Source organism: Ranitomeya imitator, chromosome 5, assembly GCF_032444005.1.
Source record: "Ranitomeya imitator isolate aRanImi1 chromosome 5, aRanImi1.pri, whole genome shotgun sequence".
NCBI lineage: Eukaryota > Metazoa > Chordata > Amphibia > Anura > Dendrobatidae > Ranitomeya > Ranitomeya imitator.
Window position 1 is genome coordinate 23,829,540 of NC_091286.1, and position 20,848 is coordinate 23,850,387.

The window sequence follows — 20,848 nt, forward strand, 5'->3', positions numbered from 1 at the left end:
AACTGCATCTGAATTGTTTTGTTTAAAATTCATTGTGGTAATGTCTATAACCAAAATTAGAAAAATGTTGTCTCTGTCCAAATATATATGGACCTAACTGTAATTAAAAAATGGAAAATGGTCAAGGGTTTAAAAGCCGCTCTCCCAGCCTGATCCCTTTAAGTGACAGATCTCTTCCTGCGTGCGTGTAGATGGAAAGACCTGTCAATCATTGTCCGTGGGCAGGGAGGAGCGGCATTGTACACTGTACTGATTGATGTAATGTTGCATATTCTTATATGTACAGTATATAACATTTGTCAGATTTTATAGCACAAGGTATTAAATGCAGGCATGCCATTACATAATGTATCTGCAGATGCTTTGATGGTTGGAAATAAGCGGGATAATGTGGCTCATGAAATTTCGTGCAGATCCGCTGCTCGGGACTAAGAACGCTCTCATCATTTCTTGCAGATAATTGCCTTTGATGAATTAAGAACAGACTTCAAAAGCCCAATTGATCAGTGTAATCCTGCGCACGCGGTAAGTCGTCTTTGAAGACGTTTCTGTGCTCTGAGAATTATTGCTTTGTCTTAGGATCACAGGTCAGTCGTAGAAGTCATTTTTGCGCCACCAATTTGCCCCCTAAGTGGCACATTCTTGGGTTACTGGCACTGTCTGGTAGTGTTAGGTGTCTATTGTCCTATTTAGGGGTACTACTACCTGTAATTCACCGACTCCCGGCATGTCCTGCCAGCCACTGGATGAAAGTTGTAGTATTGGGGCGTGGCCTGAGAGTCCATGTGAGCGGACGTGCGGCTGTGAGCTCCCGCCGCTGTATATTGTAAAATCCTGCAGAGCCGCTGCTGTTTGGTCCCTGCGGGGGCTTACTGGCTGCGGGGAGACTTGGAGAGGCCGGCGGTGCTGTTCGGTAGCGCTGGAACCGACGAACATGACCAGGAGACGGCAGAAGGACGCGGGAGCCGGGGATGCAGGCGCAATCCAAGATGGCGCCGACTTGAGGGAAAAGGCAGACAAGGAGAACGCCGCATGCAGAAAGCGCATGGAGGTAGCGGCAAAGCTCCAGCAGTTTGCGAGAGCGGAGGCCGCAGAGGAGGGAGCCGGAGCTGATACCGAAGAGGAGGAGGAGGAGGAGAGCCCAGCAGGAGAACATGAGGTACAACAGGGGAGAAAGGAGAGTAAAATGGCGGTGGCAGAAGGGGGACCCGAGGAAATGGCGCCAGAAGCTGAGCCTACCCTAAGAGACGTTTTTGCGCTAGTCTCTTCATGTAAACAATCTCTGACCATACAGATACAGGAGGTTAAGGGGGACACAGCCCAGATAAACGCAGCCATGCAGAAGATTGACAAACGTGTGGGGGAGGTAGAGGAGAGAGTGAGCACTGCAGAAGACCATATAGTGCAGCTGCAAAAAGCAGAGAAAAAGTTCACTCAAGCAATAGCTGAATTGGCTGCGAAAAATGAGGACCTTGAGAACAGGTCCAGAAGAAATAATATTCGCATAGTGGGCATCCCTGAAAAAGCTGAAGGGAGGAATCCAACGGAATATATTGAAAAATGGCTGTTAGAGACATTTGGAGATATGGCGCTAACAAAAGTGTTCGCGGTAGAAAGAGCGCATAGGGTCCCGCCGAAACCACCTGTCCCTGGAGCGAATCCCCGTACCATGCTCGCCAAAATTCTAAACTATAGAGACAGAGACATTATCCTGAGGAAGGCCAGAGACATGACGGATCTGACAGTTGAAGGTCAAAAGATTGCTATATACCCAGACTATTCTACTCTGGTGCAGAAACAACGGATGATGTTCACGGGTATCAAGAGACGGCTGAGGGAATTGGGTGTGCAGTATTCCATGATGTTCCCAGCAAGACTGAGGGTGGTGGCGTTTGATAAAATTCATTTTTTCCAGAAGCCGGAGGACGCTACCCAGTGGATCGATATTAATGCTAAAAAGCTTAAAGGAAAAGGAGACTGAAACTGTGGGAAGAGTCTGAAGTTGTTTACTTATCTGTCAGTTGGGAAAGAGTCATGTGATTGACAACTCAGGGGGTGTGGGGGGGGAAGAAGGGAAAGGGATGGTGTAATGGCTGCTGGGAAAGGGGGAGGAAGGGTTTGCGACATATTTTAAGTTTATGCAGACTTCTTGTGTGTGCAAATAATTCTAAGTTAAAATGTTTTGAGAACGTTATTTTTCAAAATGTCTGAAATCCTGTTATGTACAGTGGTGGGAGGAGGGTTGGGAAGGTAATGCCAAACGGAGTGTTCGCTATGGGCGATGATGCCCCACTCTTGGAAAGAGGTGGAATGGTTAGATGTGAGGGGGGAAGGGTGGGAGGGGGAGTTGGGAGGGGGGGGGGGGGAGGGTAGTTAGACAGCCTGAGCTCAAAATTGATGATACTTATAGTGAAGATGAGCCAAGTGATGGGGACCCGTTTTAAGATTTTGTGCTGGAATGTGAGAGGCCTAGGGGAGAAATCTAGACGTGCTGCGTGTTTGCAATATGCAAGAGACCAAAGGGCCTCAATGATATGCTTGCTGGAGACGCATTTGGTAAGGGAAAAAGTGGATGTTTTGAATAGACGATGGATCCAGAGGGGATATCATTCTACCTTCTCCACGTATGCAAGAGGAGTCTCAATCTTGGTTCCAGCGGGAGTTCAGTATGAGGAGGTGAAGGTATATGTGGACGTGGAGGGACAGTATGTACTATTACGGTGTATACTGTATGGAGTGATGCTGTGTGTTGCCGCGATGTATATTCCGCCTCCCTACTCTAGCAGGAAGATTAGAGAAGTAATGGAGCGAGTGGAAAAATGGGGACCGACACCGTTAATAATTATCGGAGATCTAAATAACATCTGTGATGAATATTGGGATAAAAATAAAAATACTCAGAATAGGTCGGAGGGACACATAACGACATTTGGCACCTATATACAGGAGATAGGTTTGATTGATCTGTGGAGGGTTAGACATGTGGGGGAGAGAGGGTACTCATGTTATTCACCGGCACATGCCACACTCTCTAGGATTGATATGGCTCTGGGTAACAGGATTTTGGACACATTGGTTGGGGAGGTGAGATATCTGCCAAGGGCCTTGTCGGACCATAGTCCAATTGAAGTAGAGGTTAGATTGGAGGGGGCTCGCTCGCTAAGTGGGAGAGAATGGAAGATTCATCCTAATTGGCTACAGAGTATTGAGTTGGAAAGTATAGGACGGGAGGTGGCGGAATTCTTTCTCTTAAATGATGGAAGCGCCGACGCTCTTACAATTTGGGATGCAATGAAGGCGTACCTGAGGGGACTACTGTTTAGGGACATTAGTAGGTGTAAGCGGAGGACGAGAGAGGTAGAAAAAGCGGCAGTTGAGGAGTTGAAGGAAGCAGAGGATGGGATGGCCACACTGGGAACCCCTGAGGCAGAGAAAAGAATGAAAAACGCACAAAATCATTTGGAAAAAATTCTGCTAGGCAAAGCTGAGAGGAAACGAGATTTCCAAAGGGTATTGTTCTATCAGGAGGGAGAAACAGTGGGACATATGCTGTCGGTAGTGGCTGCTGCTCAGAGAGGTTCTTCATATATACACTCTTTGGATTCTGCTAGTGGAGGTAAAATAACGGAAACACCTGAAATTTTGAGAGCCTTTGCGGACTTCTATGCAGATTTGTATTCCTCTCGGGTTGGTGAATCGGTCGAGGATGCACTGACTTTCTTGGAAGGTCTGGATTTGCCGAGACTGAGTGAGGCAGATAGGGAGAGCCTTGAGGCCCCTATCACTGAGGAGGAATTGAGTCGGGCATTGATGTCTATGGCCAATGGGAAGGCGCCTGGGGTCGATGGGTTACCCGCTGAGATCTATAAAGGGTTGGCAGAAGTGTTGATTCCTAGATTAAAAATGGTATTGGAGGAAGCTAGGTCTTGTGGGCGCTTGCCAGCCTCTATGAGAGAGGCCATAATAGTGGTCATTCCAAAGGAGGATAAGGACTTGGGGAAACCGGAGTCGTACCGCCCAATTTCTTTACTAACAATTGATGTCAAGCTTCTGGCCAAGGTGTTGGCTCTCCGCCTCTCTAGTGTTATTGCGAGTCTGGTGCATTCGGACCAATCTGGCTTTATGCCGGATAGATCAACGGCGATCAATTTGCGGAGGTTATATGTAAATTTGCAGGTAGAGTCTGATAACTGTGGTCGAAGAGTGATTGTATCGCTAGATGCACACAAGGCGTTTGACAGCGTCGAATGGGGGTACCTCTGGCAGGTGCTGGAATGTATGGGGTTTGGCCCGCAGTTTGTGGCCTGGATACAGCTGTTGTACTCATTACCATCCGCCAGAATTAGAGTAAATGGGGAGCTATCTCGTCCTATAGGGCTGGCTAGGGGTACTAGGCAGGGATGCCCGCTTTCACCCCTCCTGTTCGCGTTGGCTGTAGAACCTCTTGCTGCTAAGATTCGGCAGTCGGATGGGGTCCCTGGGTTTAGGTATGGCAAAGTAGAGGAAAAAATAGCGTTATATGCGGATGATGTTTTGCTGTTCCTGGAGGATCCAGACAATTCACTAAGAGGGGCCGTTGAAATTGTTGAGAGATTTGGTACTGTGTCGGGACTAACAATTAATTGGGATAAGACGGTTCTTTTTAGAGTGGATGACGTAGGAGAGAATGTGAGTGAGGATGTTGGGGATGAGAGGCTGAAGGTGGTTTCCCAATTTAAATATCTTGGAATATGGATTTCGGTGCCGGTGGCGGAGTTTCTGCAAAGAAATTTGACTCCTGTTATGGGGGTACTCAAGGCAAAGGTAGACGCCTGGAATAAGCTACATCTATCGGTCGTCGGTAGGGTAAACCTTATTAAAATGGTCCTTATGCCCAAAATTCTTTATGTTCTGCATAACGCACCAATTTGGATCCCTCGGGGGAAGTTCAGGCAGATTAATGCCCTCTTTAGAAGTTTGATATGGGGTAGACAATATCCACGTATTAGCTTGGAGACGCTTCAACGACCCAAGGAAGATGGTGGTTTGGCTTTGCCCAACCCGGAAATATACTTCCTTGCGGCCCAGAGCCAGCATTTGAAGGGCTGGGCGCGAGGGGCGTCATCCAGTGCAGTACAACAGCTATTGGAAGAGGTGACGGACCGACGACCGATGGCCAGGTGTTTGGAGGATGGCTCATTGGGCGCGCTGGGGAAAATATACCCAACCCTGTTCCTGATTCGTAAATTATGGAATAGATTAAGGCAGATTCGTGGGGTTACAGGGTTGACTAAATTCACACCGATATGGTCTAACCACAACTTAAAGGATTTTGAGGCCCTGGGAGGATTGATGGAATGGCAGAATAAGGGAATTTGCTTTGTTCACCAGATAATCCAGCAGCAGGAGCTGAAGTCCTTTTCCCAATTGCAGGAAGAATTTGGTTTGCGATCCACAGGGGAATATCAGTATGCGCAGATGAGACATGCCTTTAGAGCTCAGAATAAGAAGGCTGATATCAGGGTTCAAGATGATATAGTGTTGGAGTATGTGTGTGGTGAGGGTACTACAAGGGGAGTTATTTCCACTCTGTATAAGGACCTTATGCACACATTTCTGCTAGATTTCCCTATAAAGGCGAGAGCTAAGTGGGAGAGAGAAGTGGGGCCGATGGAAAATGAAACCTGGGAATCGGTGATGGAGTGGGTTCCGCGACTATCCTTGAGTGAACCATATAGGCTCTCGCAGCTATACATTTTGCATAGGGTATATAAATCTCCGGAAGTGTTATACAAAGCGGGATTGCGTGCCAATTCTGGGTGTCCGAGGTGTGCGAGTGAGAAGGCAGGAATATATCACATGATGTGGACGTGTCCGAGACTGGCTGCCTTTTGGGTGGTGGTTTTGAGCCGAGTTGAAGCAGCGTATAAGTGCAGAGTTGTTAGAGACCCGATAGTATGTGTGCTGGGATATGTGGAAGAAATTGGAGTTGACAATACTTGGAAGATTGCAATTGCTAGGCTACTCTACATGGCCAGGAAAGTAATAGCACGAAACTGGATAAACGCGGAACCACCTGTGAGAAGGGAATTTCTCCAATATGTTCAACATGGTCTAAAATTGGAAAAGGGGGTGTACAGTAAAAGGGGGAAAATAGAACTCTTTAATAAAATATGGTCTCCTTGGTTTGATTTGGATTGAGGAGTATAGGCGTCGTGTTTCCTAAGACCTGGAAGAGGATAAATTACAAGAGGCAGATAATGCCTCGGTGGGGTGGAGATTGAGACTGAGCTGTCTTATGGGGGAGGGGGGTAGTTGGGGTAATGTTGGGGTTTATTAAAGTAAGAAAATGTGTATCTGATATAATGCAATGTAAATGGCATTCTGTTGTTCTCCTTTTTTTTATATTGTTAATAAAAATCTATTTAAATTAAAAAAAAAGAAAGTTGTAGTATTGCCCTAAATGATCCTTGATGATCCAGGACCTCCATATACTTCCCTATTTTTACAAAGGTCCTGAGATTATTTAAGCCCCGCCCATGCATACAGGGCCCCACCCACAAAATGAAATCATCTTCCTTAAATTGTCATTAGTCGCAGATCATAAAAGTGGCCCCCTAATGGCACCCCTAACAGTTCTTGCATCTCTCCCATGTATTGCATTTTATTTATTCCGGAAGACCTGAGATGATCTAAATCCCACCTATACATACAGGACCCTCCCACCTAATGAAAGCACCTCCCCTAGAGTGTCACAATCATGATCTCATAAAGAGGCTTAGCAGAGTGCCCCCCAATGCCAGCAAAGTGGAGAGACACTAATAAAGGACAGTTCTTCCTTGGATGGACCCATCTCACCCACATATTGCATTAAATTCGGGGAGACTTCCATTATGTAAGTCCCAACTATGCTTACAGGCCCCACCCACATAATGAAAGCTCCTCCCTTAAAGCATCATCATCATGATCTCATAAAGAGGGTAGGCAGAGTGCCCTCCTAATTCCAGCAAAGTGGAGAGCCACTAGCAAGGCACGGTTCTTCTGGTGGACCCATCTCACCCATATGTTGCATTGTATTCAGGAAGACTTCAGATAATGTAAATCCCACCTATGCATACAGGCGTCACTCACATAATGAAAGCACCTTCCTTAAAGTGTCATCATCATAATCTCAAAAAGACAAAGAGGCTAGGGATTGTGCAAACTAGGAGTTGTAGCAAGGAAATAGTTAACCACAGGATAATAGTGTATTTTAAGCAAACTAGAAACACACTTGAAGAAATGCATTACCTTGATTGCCGAGGCCAAGTCTGATCAGATCCCAGGAATTGGTAACTTGCTTGAGGAGAGGTAGATATGGACAACACTTACTAAGCTGAATGGAGCTTGGAAATAATTGTGGTTGTAGAATGGAAGTCAGGAGTTAACTCTTGACAAACTCGTAACAAATGTGGACAATGCTAATTAAAAAGGCCAAAGATAATCACAGTGGCATGTAATAGTTTGGGCTCCTCTGCTCAAAATAACTGTTATTGTGTAAGAAAAATATTTAGAATTGAGTCCTCAGTGGTTGATACCTTTTAAGGACTCTCAATTCTACATATTTTTCTATCTACTGGCTAACACGGTACCAAGATATATATCTTTCCTGTTATTGTGTAAGCAAATTGAAGATTAAATGATCTCTAAAAGGCCTATAGTTAAAGATGACACATTTCCTTTGCATTGGGCACCCATGGTTAGTACCAAGTAGTGCCCCCTTTTGCAAGTATCACAGCTTGTAAACACTTTTTGCAGCCAGACAAGAGTCTTTCAATTCTTGCTTGAGTGATTTTCATCCATTCTCCCTTTATGAATTCTTCCAGTTCTGTGAGATTCCTGGGGCGTCTTGCATCCTCTGTTATTTTGAGGTCTAGCCATAGATTTTCAATGATGTTCAGGTCGGGGGACTGTGAGGGCCATTGCAAAACCTTCAGTTTATGCCTTTTGTGGTCTTCTATGGTGGATTTTGCTGTGTGTTTAGGATTATTATCCATTTCAGCTTATTTACAGATGGTGTTATGTTTACATCAAAAATTAGTTTAAATTTAATTGAATCCATTCTTCCCTCTACCCATGAAATGTTCCCCGTGCCATTGGCTGCAACACAACGCCAAAACATGATTGATCCACCCCCATGCTTAATGGTTGGCAAGATGTTCTTTTCCTGAAATTCTCTGCCCTTTTTTCTCCACACAGACCTTTGATCATTGTGGCCAAAGAGATCTATTTTAGCCTCATCGTTCCACAGGATTTGTTTACAAAATGCATCAGACTAAATGTTTTTCTGAAACTGAATTTTATGGTGAGGACTCGTGAGAGGTTTTCTTCTGATGACTCTTGTCATGATCCCAATGGTAGGGGATCACAAAAGGACAAGCACAAAAACAAAACAAGCTCTAGGGTGATGGAACCTGAGCTGACCGCGATCCTGAACCTAAACACACAACTAGCAGTAGCCGGGGAACGTGCCTACGATGATTCCTAGACGTCTCGCGCCAGCTGAAGGATTAACTTCCCCTATTAGAAGAAACACAGACCTCACTTGCCTCCAGAGAAACACCCCACAGAAATAGCAGCCCCCCACATGTAATAACGGTGAAATGAGAGGAAAGCACATACGTAGTTATGAAAATAGAATCAGCAAAAATGAGGCCCGCTAAAGCTAGATAGCAGAGGATACAAAAGTGAACTGCGCGGTCAGCGAAAAACCCTTCAAAAAAACCATCCTGAAATTACTTGAACTCATGTGCCAACTCATGGAACATGAGGAGTAATTTCAGCCCACTAGAGCAACCAGCAGCAAGGAATCACATATCTGCAAGCTGGACTAAGACAAAAATTAAGCAAAACGTGGAACAGGAAAATCAAAACTTAGCTTGTCCTGAAGATAACAGACGCAGGGAGCAGAGGAAAAAAGACACGCTGATTACATTGATAGCCGGCGAGGAAATGACAAAAAAGCCAGGTTAAATAGGAAACTCCCATAACCTGATGGAACAGGTGGACACCAGAGACCGCAGAGAACACAAGTCACCCAGTACCATCAGTAACCACCAGAGGGAGCCCAAAAACAGAACTCACAACAGTACCCCCCCCCCTTGAGGAGGGGTCACCGAACCCTCACAAGAACCACCAGGGCGACCAGGATGAGCCCTATGAAAAGCACGGACCAAATCGGCAGCATGAACATCAGAGGCAATCACCCAAGAATTATCCTCCTGACCATAACCCTTCCACTTGACCAAATACTGGAGTTTCCGTCTGGAAATACGAGAATCCAAGATCTTCTCCACAACATACTCCAATTCACCCTCCACCAGCACCGGAGCAGGAGGCTCAAGCGAAGGAACAACAGGTACCTCATACTTCCGCAACAACGACCGATGGAACACATTATGAATAGCAAATGATGCCGGGAGATCCAAACGAAACGACACAGGGTTAAGAATTTCCAAGATCCTATAGGGACCGATGAACCGAGGCTTGAACTTAGGAGAAGAGACCTTCATAGGAACAAAACGAGAAGACAACCACACCAAGTCCCCAACAAGAAGTCGAGGACCCACGCGGCGACGGCGATTAGCAAACTGCTGAGCCCTCTCCTGGGACAGCTTCAAATTGTCCACCACATGACTCCAAATCCGATGCAACCTATCCACCACCATGTCCACTCCAGGACAATCAGAAGGCTCCACCTGACCAGAGGAAAAACGAGGATGAAACCCCGAATTACAAAAGAAAGGAGAAACCAAGGTAGCAGAACTAGCCCGATTATTAAGGGCAAACTCGGCAAGCGGCAAAAAGGAAACCCAGTCATCTTGATCAGCAGAAACAAAACACCTTAAATAAGTTTCTAAAGTCTGATTAGTTCGTTCCGTCTGGCCATTCGTCTGGGGATGGAATGCAGACGAAAAGGACAAATCAATGCCCATCTTAGCACAGAACGTCCGCCAAAATCTAGACACAAACTGAGATCCCCTGTCAGAAACGATGTTCTCCGGAATGCCATGCAAACGGACCACGTTTTGAAAAAATAGAGGGACCAACTCAGAGGAGGAAGGTAACTTAGGCAAGGGTACCAGATGAACCATCTTAGAAAAGCGGTCACACACAACCCATATGACGGACATTTTTTGAGAGACAGGGAGATCCGAAATAAAGTCCATGGAAATGTGCGTCCAAGGCCTCTTCGGGATAGGCAAAGGTGACAACAATCCACTGGCCCGAGAACAGCAAGGCTTAGCCCGAGCGCAAACTCCACAAGACTGCACGAAAGAACGCACATCCCTCGACAAGGAAGGCCACCAAAAAGACCTGGCCACCAAGTCTCTAGTACCAAATATTCCAGGATGACCTGCCAACACAGAAGAATGGACCTCGGAGATGACTCTACTGGTCCAATTATCCGGAACAAACAGTCTTTCCGGCGGACAACGATCAGGTTTATCCGCCTGAAACTCCTGCAAAGCACGTCGCAAGTCTGGGGAGACAGCCGACAAAATCACCCCATCCCTAAGGATACCAGTGGGTCAGAATTTCCAGGGGAGTCAGGCACAAAACTCCTAGAAAGAGCATCCGCCTTCACATTCTTTGAACCTGGCAGGTATGAAACCACAAAATTGAAACCGGAGAAAAACAGTGACCAACGAGCCTGTCTAGGATTCAGACGCTTGGCAGACTCAAGGTACATCAGATTTTTGTGATCAGTCAAGACCATCACACGATGTCTAGCACCCTCAAGCCAATGACGCCACTCCTCAAATGCCCACTTCATGGCCAAAAGCTCCCGATTACCAACATCATAATTCCGTTCAGCGGGCAAAAATTTTCTAGAAAAGAACGCACATGGCTTCATCACTGAGCCATCGGAGCTTCTCTGTGACAAAACAGCCCCCGCTCCGATCTCGGAAGCATCAACCTCAACCTGAAAAGGAAGCGACGTATCTGGCTGACGCAACACAGGAGCAGAAGAAAACCGGCGCTTAAGTTCCTGAAAGGCCTCCACAGCCGCAGGAGACCAATCAGTAACATCAGCACCCTTTTTAGTCAAATCCGTCAAAGGCTTAACAACACTAGAAAAATTAGTTATGAAGCGACGATAAAAATTAGCAAAGCCCAAGAACTTCTGTAGACTCTTAAGAGATGTAGGCTGCGTCCAGTCACAAATAGCCTGAACCTTGACGGGATCCATCTCAATAGTAGAAGGGGAAAAAATATACCCCAAAAAAGAAATCTTCTGGACTCCAAAGAGGCATTTAGAACCTTTTACAAACAAAGAATTGGCCCGCAGGACCTGAAACACCTTCCTGACCTGCTGAACATGAGACTCCCAGTCATCAGAAAAAACCAAAACATCATCCAAATACACGATAATAAATTTATCCAGATATTCACGGAAAATATCGTGCATAAAAGACTGTAAGACAGAAGGAGCATTAGAAAGTCCAAAAGGCATCACCAAATACTCGAAATGGCCCTCAGGCGTATTAAATGCGGTTTTCCACTCATCACCCTGCCTTATCCGCACAAGATTATACGCACCCCGAAGATCAATCTTAGTGAACCATTTAGCCCCCTTAATGCGAGCGAACAAATCAGTCAACAATGGCAAAGGATACTGATACTTGACTGTAATCTTATTCAAAAGACGATAATCTATGCAAGGCCTCAAGGAACCATCTTTTTTGGCCACAAAAAAAAACCTGCTCCCAAAGGGGACGAAGATGGACGGATATGTCCCTTTTCCAAGGACTCCTTAACATAATTCCGCATAGCAGTATGCTCTGGCACTGACAGATTGAACAAACGACCTTTAGGGAATTTACTGCCAGGAATCAAATCTATAGCACAATCGCAATCCCTGTGAGGAGGAAGCGAACTGAGCTTAGGCTCCTCAAAAACCTCCCGATAATCAGACAGAAATACCGGAACCTCAGAAGGAGTAGATGAGGCGATAGAAATCGGAGATGCATCATCATGAACCCCCTGACATCCCCAGCTTAACACAGACATTGTTTTCCAGTCCAGGACTGGGTTATGAGTTTGTAACCATGGCAGACCAAGCACTAAGACATCATGTAAATTATACAGTACCAGGAAGCGAATCACCTCCTGATGAACGGGAGTCATACGCATGGTCACTTGTGTCCAGTACTGAGGTTTATTCATAGCCAAAGATGTAGAGTCAATTCCTTTCAAAGGAATAGGAACTTCCAGAGGTTCCAGACTAAACCCACAGCGATTGGCAAATGACCAATCCATAAGACTCAGGGCAGCGCCTGAATCCACATAGGCATCGACGGAAATGGATGATAATGAACAAATCAGCATCACAGACAGAATGAACTTAGACTGTAAAGTACCAATGGCAACAGACTTATCAACCTTTTTTGTGCGTTTAGAGCATGCTGATATAACATGAGCTGAATCACCACAATAAAAACACAATCCATTTTTCCGCCTATAATTTTGCCGTTCACTTCTGGACTGAATTCTATCACATTGCATTATCTCAGGTGCCTGTTCAGAAGACACCGCCAAATGGTGCACAGGTTTGCGCTCCCGTAAACGCCGATCAATCTGAATAGCCATAGTCATGGACTTATTCAGACCTGTAGGCGCCGGGAACCCCACCATAACATCTTTAATGGCCTCAGAAAGGCCATCTCTGAATTTTGCAGCCAGAGCGCACTCATTCCACTGAGTAAGCACCGACCATTTCCAAACTTTCTGACAATATATTTCTGCTTCATCTTGCCCCTGAGAGAGAGCCAATAAAGCTTTTTCAGCCTGAATCTCTAGGTTAGGTTCCTCATAGAGCAAACCCAATGCCAGAAAAAACGCATCCACATTGAGCAACGCAGGATCCCCTGGTGCCAATGCAAATGCCCAATTCTGAGGGTCACCCCGCAGGAAAGATATAACAATCTTGACCTGCTGAGCAGGGTCTCCAGAGGAGCGAGATTTCAAGGAAAGAAACAACTTGCAATTGTTCCTAAAATTCAGAAAACTAGATCTATCTCCAGAAAAAAACTCTGGGATAGGAATTCTAGGTTCAGACATAGGCGTATGTACAACAAAATCTTGTATATTTTGAACCTTAGCAGCAAGATTATTCAGGCTGGAAGCCAAACTCTGGACGTCCATGATAAACAGCTGAGGTCAGAGCCATTCAAGAATTAAGGGGAGGAAAGAAGCAGCCAAGCTGCAATTAAGGCTAGGCAGCAAACACTGAGGAGGGAAAAAAAAAACTTCCTCAGACTACTTTTCCTCCTACTTCAGCCAAAACGATGACCAATTTTTTTTTTGGGCCGGCTATACTGTCATGATCCCAATGGTAGGGGATCACAAAAAGACAAGCACAAAAACAAAACAAGCTCTAGGGTGATGGAACCTGAGCTGACCGCGATCCTGAACCTAAACACACAACTAGCAGTAGCCGGGGAACGTGCCTACGATGATTCCTAGACGTCTCGCGCCAGCCGAAGGATTAACTTCCCCTATTAGAAGAAACACAGACCTCACTTGCCTCCAGAGAAACACCCCACAGAAATAGCAGCCCCCCACATGTAATAACGGTGAAATGAGAGGAAAGCACATACGTAGTTATGAAAATAGAATCAGCAAAAATGAGGCCCGCTAAAGCTAGATAGCAGAGGATACAAAAGTGAACTGCGCGGTCAGCGAAAAACCCTTCAAAAAAACCATCCTGAAATTACTTGAACTCATGTGCCAACTCATGGAACATGAGGAGTAATTTCAGCCCACTAGAGCAACCAGCAGCAAGGAATCACATATCTACAAGCTGGACTAAGACAAAAATTAAGCAAAACGTGGAACACGAAAATCAAAACTTAGCTTGTCCTGAAGATAACAGACGCAGGGAGCAGAGGAAAAAAGACACGCTGATTACATTGATAGCCGGCGAGGAAATGACAAAAAAGCCAGGTTAAATAGGAAACTCCCATAACCTGATGGAACAGGTGGACACCAGAGACCGCAGAGAACACAAGTCACCCAGTACCATCAGTAACCACCAGAGGGAGCCCAAAAACAGAACTCACGACATTACCCCTCCCCCCCTTGAGGAGGGGTCACCGAACCCTCACGAGAACCACCAGGGCGACCAGGATGAGCCCTATGAAAAGCACGGACCAAATCGGCAGCATGAACATCAGAGGCAATCACCCAAGAATTATCCTCCTGACCATAACCCTTCCACTTGACCAAATACTGGAGTTTCCGTCTGGAAATACGAGAATCCAAGATCTTCTCCCAAAAACAGAACTCACAACAGACTCTTCCATGAAGGCCATATTTGTACAGGTGTCTCTGAACAATAGAACAATGTACCACAACTCCAGAGTCTGCTAAATCTTTCTGAAGGTCTTTTGCAGTTGAGTGAGGGTTATGATTTGGCTCTCTTGCAATCCTGAGCAGCTCTCACTGAAATTTTTCTTGGTCTTCCAGACCTTATCTTGACCTCCACTGTTCCTGGTAACATTATTACATTTACTGACGAAAGGGCAACTTGAAGACACTTTGCGATCTTCTTCTAGCCTTCTCCTGCTTTGTGGCCTCCACTATTTTCATTCTCAGAGTGCTAGGCAGCTGCTTAGAAGAACCTATGGCTGCTGTTTTGGGCGCATGGTTAGAGAAGGCTGGGTTTTTATAAAGCTGGGAAATAGCATCACCTGTTCTTTCCTAACGATGATAGTGAACAAGCCATAACCCTAACAGACTAAGGTCTGAAAACTTGGTCAAAGTTATTTGAGCACAGAAATCTCCAAGGGTGCACAAAGTTTTGCACTGGCCCATTTTCCTTTTTGTAATTTTTTTAATGTAAAATATTACTATTTATATATTCATTTTTTTTTGTGCCTAAAACACAAACGAAATGTGTGATCTGTAACTTAAGGGTTTTTACAGATCATTTCATCTTCAACTTGCTCAACTTTTCACAATAACAGTAATTTTGACCATCGGTGCCCAAACCTTTACACGTCACTGTATGTCAGGGAAATTCATCGGGTTATCTGAGACATGTAAACTACTACAAAAAGGCAATAGGAGAAGGGAGTAAAGTCCGGCACTGGAGCCGGGACAGGTAAGTTAGTGCATAAGCACATGGACAAAACAGAATTCATCATCTTTCCCCCATCTCACGCGACCCCCCAACGAACCTATCCATTACAGTAAACGGCTGCCCACTCTCCCCAGTCCCACAAGCTCGCTGCCTCAGGGTAATCCTTGACACTGATCTCTCTTTCAAACCACATATCCAAACCCTTTCCACTTTCTGCCGCCTTAAACTCAAAAATATTTCACGGATCCGTACATTCCTAAACCAAGAATCTGCAAAAACCCTAGTCCATGCCCTCATGATCTCTCGCCTCAACTACTGCAACCTCCTGCTCTGTGGCCTCCCCTCGAACACTCTCGCACCCCTCCAATCTATTCTAAACTTTGCTGCCCGACTAATCCACCTGTCCCCCCGCTATTCCCCGGTCTCTCCCCTCTGTCAATCCCTTCACTGGCTCCCCATTGCCCAGAGTCTCCAGTACAAAACCCTAACCATGACATACAAAGCCATCCACAACCTGTCTCCTCCATACATCTGTGTCCTCGTCTCCCGGTACTTACCTACACGCAACCTCCGATCCTCACAAGATCTCCTTCTCTACTCCCCTCTTATCTCCTCTTCCCACAATCGCATACAAGATTTCTCTTGCGCATCACCCCTACTCTGGAACCCTCTACCACAACACATCAGACTCTCGCCTACCATCGAAACCTTCAAAAAGAACCTGAAGACCCACCTCTTCCGACAAGCCTACAACCTGCAGCAACCACCGATCGACCAAACCGCTGCATGACCATCTCTACCCTCACCTACTGTATCCTCACCCATCCCTTGTAGATTGTGAGCCCTCGCGGGCAGGATCCTCTCTCCTACTGTATCCTCACCCATCCCTTGTAGATTGTGAGCCCTCGCGGGCAGGGTCCTCTCTCCTACTGTATCCTCACCCATCCCTTGTAGATTGTGAGCCCTCGCGGGCAGGGTCCTCTCTCCTCCTGTACCAGTTATGACTTGTATTGTTCAAGATTATTATACCTGTTTTTATTATGTATACCCCTCCTCACATGTAAAGCGCCATGGAATAAATGGCGCTATAATAATAAATAATAATAATTATAACAAGGTAGAAAAATTGTTTTTGTCCATATGTTTAAGGAATAGTCCCAGAGTTGGGATGTTAGCGGGGACTGCAGCAATAGTTGTGACTGTAGGAACGACCTCAGTTTACAGAATATTTCTAGGTCCACAGCGAAGCTTCTATTCCACGACATCCGTAATCAGCCATATACATGTATCTGCTCTGTCACATCTCCGGTCTTATCTCCTCCATTCATGAGATGTTTTGTGACTCCTCGCCGCTGTAAGAATACACAGCAGTTACTGGATTACAACGCAGCACGTCCGATGAGCGCAGGCTCCAGAAGCCGCTGTCAACATTTTCGCTGCTCACGAACTTGACATCTCCAAGGTTATACTGACAATGTATATAGAGAAAGTTTATGGAACCTTCAGGAAGCATTAATCTAATGTAGCAGAAAGAACTACGGGAGTTATACTGATAGCTCCAAATCCTCCGCTTTCCTTCAGACAGTCATAGACTTTTTCCTTAAAATAAACCCGCAAGGGAGGGAGTGGCTCCCGCGTAAACATCAATAGATGATTTTATATAATGTGGCCATATAGAGAGTTTATATCACGCTGCCCCATAATTTTATTTCAATATATGGTGGCAATGAGTTTAATTGCCTGCAGTTTGTCATATTTTATGCACTGACTTTTGCCTGTTCACATCAGCAAAACTGAATAAGCCGAGCTGCAGTATAAAGAATGGTGGACGAAGACAGCACTGTCAGAGACTGACAGCGGGATTTAAGTGGTTAAGCAGACCTAGTTCAGTCTGATGGCTTTGCAAGTGGTGGCTGTTTAACACAGCCGGCGCCTGTCATGTACGGAGCGTGCTCAGCTCCTGAAGCTGCTGAATACACCCGCACCCATCATGTATGTTGATATTGGTGTTAAAGGGTGAAATCTTTTATCTTCTAACTAGATGGCAGCCCGATTCTAAAGAATCGGGAGTCTAGAATCCATATATACTTTATTTATTCAAATGTAAGAATAATACAATTAATAAATAATAGTAAGAAAGAACAAAAAATGGCTGCACTCACCAGCTCTTGACAATTCTTGTTAGCTCTGTGTCATTAGTATCCTTACTATTAGAGCTCATGTTGGCTAAGCTAAACAGCTTTAAGCGTGGTGGTGGCAAACAACAGGTTAATAAGAGGCAGTGTCAGGTAGTAGGAAAATAGCCAGTTAATAATAGGCAATAGTTCTTTGCAGGAATGCAGATACGATACGATACGATACGATACACTTTATTGATCCCGTGGGAAATTATGGTATCACAGCAGCACAACTTAAATCATAAAAATCATAAAGGAATTACATAATTGACATGACAGTTTGTTGACAGAAGAACATTATACATTAGAATAGGACATACACAACGAGTGAACTGAAATGTAGAGAAATAAGTAGACATTCACCTTGGTGGTTTAACCCTAATGTTATTATTGTACATTCCCATAGCAGTTGGCACAAACGATTTCCTATATTTTTCCTTCTTACACCTCAGAAGTATTAGCCGGTTACTGAAGGTGCTCTTCTGTCTCATGAATAGCTCATATAATGGATGTGCATTATTGTTCATAATTGCCATACACTTTTTCAGAGTTCTTCTCTCCACTACCTCCCCAAAAGAGTACAGATTATAGCCCACAGCAGAACTTGCCTTCTTGATAATCTTATTCAGCTTATTAGCATCAGAGGCCCGCACACTACTACCCCAGCACGTGATTGCAAAAAAGATGGCACTTGCCACTACAGATTGGTAGAATCTGCCACATAGATATTAATAAATAGGCAGTTTATATTGCAGAGAAACTGCTGGGCAATAATGGACAATGTCCTTATGTGGCAAATAATAGAGCAATATACCCAATGTGGCAAAGAAGAGGTTAATAAACGGCAGTCTCTCAGTATAACAGTCAGTGAATAATAGGCAGTATATGGAGAAAACACCAAACAAAAGTTCAAAATTGGTGTGAAAATGTCACTGAACCACTTCACAACTAAATATATATATAGTTTTGGTAAATGGTATTATCATTTTTTTGACGAAATTCGGCAGGAGCTTGAAGAGCAACATCACTGGGCCGCCTCCACGCAGTAGAAACTTGCTGTGAGGTAAAAATTCAAAAATCACACCAAAATGGCGGGCGGAGTGTGTCACAGTACGGCACGTTTCTCATTGGTCGCTCGCAGCAGGCGGCAACCAATCAGACACTGGACACTGTTGACGTCACTTATCTCCGGACATTAGCTCCGGACATTAGCTCCGGACATTAGCTCCGGACATTAGCTCCGGACATTAGCTCCGGACATTAGCTCCGGACATTAGCTCCGGACAGGAAGTTGGCACAAATTGCAGGAAGTAGTATTCTAGGCAATTATATATATATACTAGATGGCAGCCCGATTCTAAAGAATCGGGAGTCTAGAATCCATATATACTTTATTTATTCAAATGTAAGAATAATACAATTAATAAATAATAGTAAGAAAGAACAAAAAATGGCTGCACTCACCAGCTCTTGACAATTCTTGTTATTTAAGAAATTGCTGGGCAATAATGGACAATGTCCTTATGTGGCAAATAATAGAGCAATATACCCAATGTGGCAAAGAAGAGGTTAATAAACGGCAGTCTCTCAGTATAACAGTCAGTGAATAATAGGCAGTATATGGAGAAAACACCAAACAAAAGTTCAAAATTGGTGTGAAAATGTCACTGAACAACTAAATATATATAGTTTTGGTAAATGGTATTATCATTTTTTTGACGAAATTCGGCAGGAGCTTGAAGAGCAACGTCACTGGGCCCGCCTCCACGCAGTAGAAACTTGCTGTGAGGTAAAAATTCAAAAATCACACCAAAATGGTGGGCGGAGTGTGTCACAGTACGGCACGTTTCTGATTGGTCGCTCGCAGCAGGCGGCAACCAATCAGACACTGGACACTGTTGACGTCACTTATCTCCGGACATTATCTCCGGACATTAGCTCCGGACAGGAAGTTGGCACAAATTGCAGGAAGTAGTATTCTAGGCAATTATATATTAGATACCCCATTTAATTTCTTAATTAGTAGATTTGGGACCCCTATTGATTTTTGTTTGATCAATGCTTGGTAACAAAGAGCGTCTCTCACTCCGGAGGACCCAACATGTCCATTTTTTAAACCGACATCCCATTGACTTTATTGAGACTGGTGTAATTTCTACATTTCACCTGCGGTGGCGCTGTAGGGAAATTGAACACTGCTGCCAGGTCCCATTATAGATTACCCCTGATTGCTGGAGATCCCAGAGATCAGTCTAAAATCGGGGGGGACCCTTCTACCAAAATGGATTGCCCAAACCACAGAACCCTTGTAATCCCAGATACTCCGTCCTGAAAAGTCGCAGTTGTAGGTGAGCATTGAGCATTATAAAAAAAACAATTCTTCTGCGATCGTCCTTTGATTGCCGCCATTTGTATTCTAAACACTAGCAGCGGATCTCATTATCCTCAGCAGAAGATTTAGAGGATTGATACAGAATCTTCCCGGTTGTTACAATAAATCTCCCGGTTGCGTCAGATTATAGGATGATGATAATATATCTGAGCAGCGGAAATTAATAACTACCAAACGCAATCATTCATTGGAGGAAACGTGCTACTGCTCTTCTTACAGAGACGTAATATTTACGAGTCCTTAGATTATACAGTTTCTGATATTCAGGTCTGAACTGGAGCTGCAGTGATACATTTATATCAGTGATCAATAACCCGTGGCTAATATATATACAGTAGTTATAAATACGTAATTGTTTACGTGGTGTAAAAGCCACTGTTCTTCTGAATCCGGCGATGTTTCTCTTTTGTACCTACGCCTCTCCGTTCCTGAGATATGGCCAGGGGCATAAAGATCGGGTTCGTTCTAGAAGGTGGCTCACCGATCCCAGGGCCTATTTCACCTGGATGTGCTTCTTCGGATGCACATTCAGGTGTATACATATTTTTTTACCTGGGTTAAAAGCCGCTGTTCTTCTGAATCCGGCGATGTTTCTCTTTTGTACCTGCGCCTCTCCGTTCCTGAGATATGGCCAGGGGCATAAAGATCGGGCTTGTTCTAGAAGGTGGCTCACCGATCCCAGGGCCTATTTCACCTGGATGTGCTTCTTCGAATGCACATTCAGGTGAATACATATTTTTTTACCTGGGTTAAAAGCCGCTGTTCTTCTGAATCCGGCGATGTTTCTTTTTGTACCTGCGCCTCTCCATTCCTGAAATATGACCAGGGGCATAAAGATCGGGCTTGTTCTAGAAGGTGGCTCACCGATCCCAGGGCCTATTTCACCTGGATGTGCTTCTTCGAATGCACATTCAGGTGAATACATATTTTTTTTACCTGGGTTAAAAGCTGCTGTTCGTCTGAATCCGGCGATGTTTCTTTTTGTACCTGCGCCTCTCCATTCCTGAAATATGACCAGGGGCATAAAGATCAGGCTTGTTCTAGAAGATGGCCTGCCGATCCCAGGGCCTATTTCACCTGGATGTGCTTCTTCGGATGCACATTCAGGTGAAATGTATCACTGTGCAGAGATCCACAGGTTCCCAGCACCACAATACACGTCGGTGACCAATC

The 20,848-nt window shown here is 44.9% G+C and overlaps 1 protein-coding gene across 1 annotated transcript in view; it reads left to right on the forward strand.

The window, feature by feature from the left end:
- CNIH3 (cornichon family AMPA receptor auxiliary protein 3) overlaps positions 1-20,848 on the forward strand; it is a 78,614-nt gene that overhangs the window by 38,507 nt on the left and 19,259 nt on the right. Inside the window, exon 2 of the mRNA XM_069768424.1 lies at positions 457-525. Within this exon, the coding sequence (XP_069624525.1) occupies positions 457-525 (69 nt within the window). The remainder of the gene's footprint in view (positions 1-456; positions 526-20,848) is intronic.